The 9,488-nt window shown below is 43.3% G+C and overlaps 1 protein-coding gene across 1 annotated transcript in view; it reads right to left on the bottom strand.

Annotated features, from left to right (window-relative positions):
- Positions 1 to 2,121: 2,121 nt before the first annotated feature.
- Positions 2,122 to 9,488, bottom strand: part of NMD3 (NMD3 ribosome export adaptor) — an 8,356-nt gene continuing 989 nt past the window's right edge. The window contains exons 2-15 of the mRNA XM_005419158.2: positions 9,266 to 9,400; positions 8,562 to 8,658; positions 8,028 to 8,108; positions 7,698 to 7,826; positions 7,096 to 7,186; positions 6,877 to 6,955; positions 6,497 to 6,593; positions 6,170 to 6,287; positions 5,506 to 5,651; positions 4,880 to 4,992; positions 4,184 to 4,256; positions 3,619 to 3,725; positions 3,310 to 3,380; positions 2,122 to 2,876 (exon numbers count right to left, since the gene is read on the bottom strand). Of these exons, the coding sequence (XP_005419215.2) occupies positions 2,743 to 2,876; positions 3,310 to 3,380; positions 3,619 to 3,725; positions 4,184 to 4,256; positions 4,880 to 4,992; positions 5,506 to 5,651; positions 6,170 to 6,287; positions 6,497 to 6,593; positions 6,877 to 6,955; positions 7,096 to 7,186; positions 7,698 to 7,826; positions 8,028 to 8,108; positions 8,562 to 8,658; positions 9,266 to 9,400 (1,471 nt within the window). The 3' untranslated portion in view covers positions 2,122 to 2,742. The remainder of the gene's footprint in view (positions 2,877 to 3,309; positions 3,381 to 3,618; positions 3,726 to 4,183; positions 4,257 to 4,879; positions 4,993 to 5,505; positions 5,652 to 6,169; positions 6,288 to 6,496; positions 6,594 to 6,876; positions 6,956 to 7,095; positions 7,187 to 7,697; positions 7,827 to 8,027; positions 8,109 to 8,561; positions 8,659 to 9,265; positions 9,401 to 9,488) is intronic.

Below are 9,488 nucleotides of genomic sequence, written 5' to 3'. Positions count from 1 at the left end.
CTTTTTTCCAGGGATCAAGGTGTGAAGCACCATCCTCAGAGCACACACTCTTAGCAGGGTGTGCAAACAGCACCAAATATTTCACAGCTTCAGGAGTTTCCTTCCATGTCACAGATCTCACTGATCAGAGATGAGTTTAAAATTGGCTTTCAAAGCTTTCCTTGTTGGGATTTGTGTCATCCAAAATGCTTTCATTTTAGGAAGCTGAATATTTAAATTGCACAAAACCCCTTCAGTTTCTTGCTTTACCATCAGGCTTTGGTTTTGTTTGGAACTGCAACCCTGACAAGTTTTAAGTTGAATTTTCTGATTTGGCTTAACCAGGTTCCCATCTTGTATTGAGGAGGGAATAGAGATTCTGACAGCAACAAGATTCTTTGTTCCATGATTATGTCCTGGAATGAGCTCCAGGAAACATTCCCAAATCCTTCTGGATTTCCAATTCCCCCACTCCTTTCACCTGCTCTGGGAGGTGCAGCTGAAACAAACGGCCCTGAGTTGAGACCCATCTGCAGAAGGAGCAGTTTGCTGACATTTCAATCCTCCAACACCAAATTCAAAGCAGTTTTTGTCCCATTCTCCTTTAGCTTGGAGTTATTTTGAATTTAAATACCAAGAACTGCACGGGCATGAAGAGTTTTTCCTGAGTTTTCAGCCCCCTTTTCCTGGAGCAGGGAGCAGCTCCTGGGGCCATGCAGGAACAGTGACACCAGGCGGACTCTCCCGTTCAGCACATCCCGATTTTCCCATGGATACCCCGGCAGGAGAAGGGGGAAGAGATGGGGTTGGATCCATCTCTGTCAGTCCCAGGCTGGAAATGGAGCCAAACTTTTCCCACTGGCATTCCAGTGAAATGATTCCAAATCCCAAAAATCCAGCAGAAGGAATCTGTATCCTTATCTAACTTTTTATGGAAAACCTCCTGACACAGTATTCCTCTGGAATTCCCTATTTTAAGCTACTTCCAGGAGTAAGAGAGTAAAATAACACTGATTCTGTTAAGTCCCCACCAGAGCAGTGTCTCAGTTCCTCAGCTTGCAAGCTCCCAAAATTGGCCCAGGAGCTGTCCCTGGAGTGCAGCCAAGCTCAGGCACCTGGCCTGAGGTCAGAAGTGATTTCCCATCAATATTTCACCTCAGCAATTTCCATCTGGGAAAATCTGGGACCCCTGGAGTTACATCAGGCCATCCACTAAGAGATTTTTAAAGCAGTTAAAGGTGAAATCATCACCTTAAGCTTTTCATCATCAACACACAGCAATTTTATCCAGAGAAAAAGAAATCAAAAATGAGTGTTTGCACACCCTAATCCCCCTTTTCTGTTCATTTTCCCCCTCAGTTGTCCAGCTTTTGTGCTGTAAGCTCTGACTTACACAACACATTTTTTAAATGATTTTTTCCCTGAGCAAAATGTAATTCCAACATTCTGCACAGCTTCTCCTATGACTTCCAACTCAAAATCCATCAACATCTGGGTGGAAATGCATCGTTGAGCAGGTCTGCTTAAAACCCTGAAGGATTTCTGTTGTATAAAAGGAGCTGTTTGTGGCTTAAGCCAGAGAAGGAAGAGCTGCAGGGCCAGTGGCAGCTTTTACCCGTGACAATGAATACTTTGTTAACTCTGGTGGCAGTGAAAATATTGGCAAATATTTAATTTGTTGGACACTCCCTAAACCCCTCTGAGCTCCCAAGGGGGCACTGGAAACTTGGGAACCTACAGAGACCCAACTTTGGCTGTGGGGAGCTGCTCCAGCCAAAGAAACCCCACAAACCCAGGCAATCCTGGGATTCAAGGCTTCAGCAGCACAAGATCTTCTCCTTCTGAAAGATCCCTGGAAGCTTTTCCAGGCTGGCAGCAGAGCAAGGAAAGGAGAAAAGGAAGAGGGAAATCTCCAGGGATAAACAGCACAGCAAATATCCAACATTCCTGGGAGAGTCCAGCAAGGAACACAGGGAGGAGGAAAAGGATTGATGAAAACAGCACAGTTTAAACCCAGATTTTATTACCCCCCCATCACCTGCTACCAACAGGGAATTTATTATTCTGTCTTCTTTGGACTTGCAGAGGGCAACTGGATTTGAAAATGAACTAAAAAATGATGAATCAAAACATCTCAAGAGGTTTTTAATCCTTTATAGCTGGTTTATTAATTAATTGCTGTGCATGTTGTTTTGAATCCACTGATCCAGACATGGGATACAGTTCAGTACTCATCACACTCCACAGGATTTTCCAATCTTTCTGATCAAGGGCTTTGCAGGGAAGTTTTCTTTGTGTAAGGGAACAGAAATGAAGTCTTGAGCTTCCCTAAATATGGATATACAGAATAATCTACCAGTATCATAAAAGGCTTCAAACCATTGTGCCAAAAAATGGGGAAAACTTTCCCCATGTGAGAAATTAAAGCTGTAACAGTAGGTAGGGGTTCTACCTAAAATCCAGGAAACTGCAAAAAAATCTCTCCCTCTGGACATCCTTCCTTATTTTCTCCACTGCAGAAATTGCATGGAAAGATCCCTCAGGGATGGGAGGAACTTGTGGAATTTATATTGCAATGCTTCCACCAGAAATTGAGCTTTAATTGCAGATTCTCTGGAATATCATCCATAAAATATGAATTCCAGGCCATTATTTTGGGGTGCAGTGGGAGTTTTGTCACTTTTCCTGGCCCTGTGATGGTTAATGATGGTCTGGGGAGTTTTTGCTCCCCAGGGAATATTTATTGCATGTAAGGCACTGTGCTCACTCTGTCAGCATTTCTGCTCCCTCCCCTCCTGTGGCGTCCTGGGAAATGTGGAGATCTTCCAGCATCTCAGCCAGGCTGATCCGTGGAGCTCCATCATCATCTGTGTCACTCTCCACTGGAATATCTGCATCTAAAAACACACAGAAACCCCCCCAAAAAAAGCAGTTAAGCAAAGAAAACAAACCTCAAACCACCAGTGCAACCCCAAGGGAAAATAGGGGAAAAAAAAATCAAACCAACAACACCAAAACAACCAACAAACCACATAACCAGAAACTCCTCCTAAAAATTCAACAGTCCCTTCATGGAAAAAAAAACTGAATTCTGTATCAAATCCTTCACCCAGCAGAGATTTTGGGTGCAGGAGAAAAGTTCTCTTTCACTTAAAGACAAGGAAACAAAACCCATCAGGTGAATCACATCTGTGAAATATTTTACAGCATTTTTCCAAGCATGAAGAGTGTGGAGAATGCAAATAGAAAATTCCAGTAAAATTGTTTTGCCTCAAACACGATTTAAACGTGATTTAATTACACCCAGGGAAGGAGTCAGAAAGGCCTTACTTCTGTAAATGTTGACATTTTTCCTTATGGTCTCATCCTCTTCCAGATCTTCCAGGAAGTCCTGGTATTGTCTGTAAAAGATGTGAGATGTATTTACTCCCTGTTCCTCTGGATTTATGGAAATTCATGCAACAAAGTAAAATCACAGGAACAAAACCCCAGAGCATCCCCACATTTCCAACTCACCGCTGTTTTACCCTCACCTCTTAATTCCCAACTCATTTATCTCTAATTTTCCCTTGTTTTCCTCTCAACTGGAGGTTATTTAGAAGCTGCTTTGTCAGTGAACAGGGAGAGCAGATACTGAACCTTTCATCATCTGTGTCTGAGGCTTCCCTGTCCCTCTCCAGCTCCTTCAGCTTCCAGTTCCTGCGGCGCTGCCGCTTGGAGCGGTCGTAGCTCTTCTTGATCAGCACCTGCAGGGAAAAGCAGCTCCTTTTTCCACCTCCCAAAATCCCAAATCAGCACCCAAATCCACATTTGGGCATCTAGAACCAGCTGGAGTGGCACTCAGCAGTGTTATATTGAATTTACAGGGAGTCTGTTGGTTGAAATGTTTCCTAACGCTTGGGAAATGGTCCTGAAGGGACAGGCACACACTGGAGTTATTATTCAGCACACAGTGATTGGTAATTGGAATAAAAGCAACAATTAATGTATTATCTAATTATGGTAATTGGAAAAAAAACCCAACAGTAAATGTATAATGTAACCATCACTCAAATATTTAAGGAAATAATCCTTTAAAATCAGATGATGCTCAAATGTCACTGTTAATATCCTCTCTTCCTTCATGCACTGTTCCTTATAAAATCACACTCCCTCCTAGCTTGGGTAATGGAGGAACTTTGGAGACAAAAAGGGATTTTCTTACCACGTCAGGGATGTGCTGGGGGTTCATCTTGTTGGCAAATTCATCATTTAAGTTGCAGTTGGCCAAGTCAAAGCTAAAACAGAAACAGAGGTTTTATTCTGCTTTATAAAATCCCAACCTCAATGTATCATGTTTGTGCTAAAGGGCAGCTCAGGGCAAGGTGCGGCTCCTAAGGAACAGAAATATTTCCAGAGGAAGGGAAACAAATAAAAATCCACATTAATGTGCAGCTCTCCTAAGTCTGAGCAGCTGCAGTTCCCAAATCCTGCTCTGTTGGCACTTCCCAACCTCTGGAATCCAAACTGCAACACCCACTGAAGTTCTGCTGGGCTCACAACATTCATGTTTAAACCTTTCTAATTTGCCTAATCTTACAAAGAATTCACATTTGTTATCACTGTATATGATATTCATTAGCAAACAAATATTTAATTGGTATTTTAAAAATCCTTCCCATTTATTTGTGGCTAAATTGTGATTCCAAGCTGCACTCTGAAGGCAATCAGCTCTCTTATTTCTAACAAGTTTTCCATGGAAACTCCTTCCAGAAAAGAGATTTCCTGGGTCAGGACCAGGATGATTCCACCCCTTTTGCTGCTTTCATTTTGAAATCAGAGCAGGTCAGCACTTTCTTGATAGCACATGAATTCAGTCATTAAATAATCATTTAATGAGTTTCAGAAAAGAAGAACAGACCCCAAGACCAGGTCGCCAGGATTCAGGATGTGCCCCAGGTGAGTGCAGCAGAAATATTGGTGATCTGTGTCCAGCTCTGAGGTTTTCCTGACCCAGGCTTCAGCCAGAGTGTGCTGTGAGAATGGAAAATAAAACATTCCTTAACTAAACCCAGCTTAACCCCAACACCTGCACTGATTTAAACTCCTCTTGTCATTAAACTTGTGTTTCTGCATCACATATCCAATGTATCCCTTGCTACTCCTCATTTCTCATTCCATAAAAGTAAGGAAATGGCAACTCCCAGGAATTCCCAAAGGTTGTTTCTAGAAATAAACACTATTTTAGCTTTTAACTGAGAAGATCCATTAATTCTGATTAAAAAGAAATGCTTCAACAAAACCAATTCAGTCATTAAAGCTGCAAAGTTAATATTTCAATACCCAGTAACAAGCAGAGTTTCAACTCTGCAAGCAGAATTCCTGGAAGTGGAATTCACCTCCTGCCTGTGCCAATTCCAAACCAAATGGTCCCAAGGAAAGCTTCTGCCAGTGGCAAGATCCAGAACAGCCCAGACTGACTGTGCCAGATCAAGAATTCAGCTGAGCAGGAGGCCCAAAACATGAATTAAACAGAGAAACTCTCACCTTGTTTGATCGAGCCCCTGCCCCAGCACCTTTTTTCTTCTCATGGACCCTGTTGATGTCCATGATGATGAACTCCTCCAGCTGCTTGGGGTGGAACAGGCTGTTGAAGGGGTGCCGCCAGTAGGTGTTCCCATCGATTTCAGCAACTGCAAAATGATCAGGGAGAGAATTCCTTGTGAAAAAACAACAACCATTAACCAAAATGAAAGCAACTGCCAGAGACATTTTGTCCATCTCTGTAACAGTTATTTAGGACATGACCCACATTGCAGCAGCAGCAGCTGATCTGTGACAGAGTTTACTCAAAGGAATTATTCCCTGGATCCATCCTTTTAGAGGGATTCTGCTGCCCAAGCTCCCCAGCACACATCAAGCAAAGCACAGAATTTCTGGTACTGAAGTGGCTGAAAATTTAATCCAGATGCAATGTAGTTGTAGGGGAATAAAGGTGACACAGGTAAATGCTCAGAACATCCAGGAGCTCAAATTAAACCTGCACATTCTGCCCAGGGGATCAAGCTTGGAGAACTCTCAGCTCACTAGGAAATTTCTTCATGTTCTCCTTAACAACATTAAGGTCCAAAGATCCAGGATTTTGTGGAAACAAAGCCCCAGTAATTGTGCCAGCAGAACAGTCAGGGGCTGGGGAAAAGCCCAAACTCACTCTGCAGAGTCCTGGGGTCGATGAGGTGGATGGTGCTGGTCACTCTGATGCACACACAGATCTGGCTCATGTTCCCCAGGCTCTGGGCCAGCTTGGGTGACAGACACACAACGTTGTCCTGCAAACCAACACAATCAATTGACATTCCCATTTCCTCCATTTTCAACCAAATCTTCTAAAATAAAATTTTAAACACTGTATTTTTATTTTTCTAGCCCCAGTAACTTCTCCATTTCCTGCGTGGATCCCTCCCTACCCCCCAAACCCTACAACCTCCAAATCCCAACTCTTCCCACAACACCCCAAAGGTGAAGCAGAGGAAGCTACCTTGCATATGGGAACAATTTCCACAGAGAAAGTGCTTTTGTAGTTGTAGACATTGCTGTGAATGTCATGGGAGATCAAACGTTGGGATGATTTGGACCTGTGAAACAGGAAAACAGAGTTTTCAGGAAACAAGAGACATCACCTGGAACAGGAGATCCTGGGAACAGGGTGTCTGCATCACAAATACAAATATTAAGGAAACAGAGGTAAATTTAAATGGCTAAGTGGAAAATATGGGACTTTTGTAGAAGGGATTTTGTCTGTTTTGATTAAAACACAGATTTTTTACACTTGCACTTAAAAAAATCTTTTAAAAGGAAGGATTTAAGACAGTTGCCCAAAGTTCTGAGTGCTCAAGGCAATGGACAGGGGAGCTGTACCTGGATGGAACTGTACACTGAAGGAAGTCCACCATCTTCTGGGCATGTTGCTTGGAAGAGTAATAAAAATCCAGGCCATCTGAAAAGCAAGGAAACAAATCTATTTCTATTCTATTTTATTAAATATAACTCATAAGCTTTTCTCTGCACAGCTCCCAGCACACACACGTGAAAACATCCATCATAAATCCAGGTCATTCTGCCTCCAGAGCCACTCACCGTGGATTTCTTTGATCCTTAGTGTGTTTTGATGGAGCCTGTGCTTCAAAATCAGCTGCTCCAAATAGTAAAAAGTCTTCTTGTGCACAGTCTAAAGCCAAACAAACACAGAAGCATCAAGATTATTTAAGAAGCATTGAGTACAAAGCAGGATCTCTGAAGAATAAACATTTATATGAAGAGATCACCTAGAGAAAGAAAATCCAAGTAAACAAAAAGATTTCAGAGTGCTCTACTTTACCAAATTATTGAAAGCTTCTATTTCTCATTTTTGTGTAACTGGCTGCTCGAGAGATCTATTTCCTTTAAAGAAGATTTAAATATTTGTCCCACTGTTCCCAAAGTACCTTAAAATACAGGAGAGTATTTAGTTATCCACACAAGATCCTCCTGCCAGCATCATTTTAAAGAATGTTAATACTGGACAGCAGAAAGTTTTTCTTAACTGAGTTAGAAAAAATTCAACAACCTTGAACACAAAACATATCCCTGTGGCTAAATGTGAAAATGTGAGTACATTTTGTCAGAGAAATCCAGAAAACCACCCAATTATTTGCCTGATTGTTCTGCCATGATCAAATAAAAATTCAGTTTGCCTCTACCTTCTGCCTGACTTGCACCACAGCTTTCCAGAAATCCTTGGCTTCAATCCTGTGACAGTCTTCACACATCTGAGACTGAACAACGTACTCCACCACAAACACCTGCTGCAGAACTGCCCCATTTATCACCTGCAAAACAAAAGTGTTCAACGTTTAAGCTCTGGTTGGGTCACAAACAACTGCAGGATTTTCCCATCTTTACTGGACCAGACAATAACTTTCTTCATTCTGATGAATGGCACTTTAGTGACAACATAATAATTAAAAAATCCTGCTGTTTGCCACGAAAGCTTTTTAAAAGCCACAGGGAGAAGGTTATGCTCCAGTTACCTCTTTCTGAACAGTCAATTTGAGCTTGATCCTCTTGGAATGTGGTTCTGTCCAAATGAATCCTGCATCAATCAGCCGGACCTGCCCGTGGGGAAGCACAAGAGCTCAGTAAAACCAAGCCTAACTCCACAAACACAAACAGCCTATAGTGAGGAAGTGAATCATCTTAATTAAAAATATATACATTTTAATATCCCAAATCCAATTAATAGTGCTTAGCTAGAGCATGGAGGATGATTGACATAAAATCAAGATGCTCAATCTCAGGTCCTTCCCTCTAATATTCTGAACCTAAGGGGCGCTTTATTCAACTGAAACATTTGAATTTGAGTTAATCTATATACAGACGTCTGCAACCCTTTTTCATAGCATCATAAACCAGTGAAATAACAAATTTCTGAAATGTACAAAAAACTCTGAAATTGAGGCACATTAAAACCACATCAGCTTCCCTCAGCTCACTCTGCTCAGCTCCCATCTCTGCAGTAACAATTGTGACCAGGCTGTGAAATCCCAGCAGGATCAGCTTCTCACCTTGCTCAGGGAAGCTTTGATTTTCTTCAGACACAAAGCCAGGAGCTCTCTCGATTCCAGGGCACACTGGATCCAGGTTCCTGGAGGCTGGAGGTACCTGGGATGCAGGGAGCATTTTACAGCACGTGAAAGCTGCTTGAGCACCTTAAATCACTCCAAGGACGAGCAGCTATTTCCAAAGCTTTCAGTTTAGTAACACCAATGCAGCTACAACTTTTAGAATCATAGAAAATCATGGCAAAGCAGCTAAGGTGAGTCAGTTCATTCCCCCTGCACTGCCAAAGCCACCAATAAACCACGTCCCCAAATGCCACATCCACAGGGCTTTTAAATCTCTCCAGGAATGGGGATTTCACCGGGGCCCTGGGCAGCTGTGCCAGGCTGCACATCCCTTTCCATGAAGGATTTTACCCAATATTCAAACTAACCCTTCCCTGGCTGTTCCTTCCTGTCAGGATGTCCTGCCAGGCTGGACATCCCTTTCCATGAAGGATTTTTCCCAATATCCAAACTAACCCTTCCCTGGCTGTCAGGAGTTGTGCAGTCAGGTTCCCCCTGAGCTGCCTTTTCTCCAGGCTGAGCCCCCCCAGCTCCTCCTCAGCAAACCTGTGCGCTTTTACCTCTCTAAACCCCGAGACCGATATATTTGAAGTGCACTCCAAGGGCATTTTGCTGCCATCCCCAGCGATTTCGCGGCTGCTCACCTCTCGCACTGCTTGCAGAAGTGCACCGTGCCCTGCTTGGGGATGCCCTCGGTGATGTCCACCTGGGCCCGCAGGCAGCCCACGCACATGTTGGCCGGGTTGGGCGGGATGGGGACGCCGCACTGGCAGCACAGGCTGGGACACAGGGACAGAGAGAAGCACAGTTAGTCATGGTCACGGGCACCGGCACCGCGAAGCCCGGTCCCCCCGCCACCGCTCACAT

Source organism: Geospiza fortis, unplaced genomic scaffold, assembly GCF_000277835.1.
Source record: "Geospiza fortis unplaced genomic scaffold, GeoFor_1.0 scaffold172, whole genome shotgun sequence".
Taxonomy (NCBI): Eukaryota; Metazoa; Chordata; class Aves; order Passeriformes; family Thraupidae; genus Geospiza; species Geospiza fortis.
The sequence above is the reverse complement of the archived record's forward strand: the minus strand, read 5'-3'. Positions and strand labels throughout refer to the sequence as shown.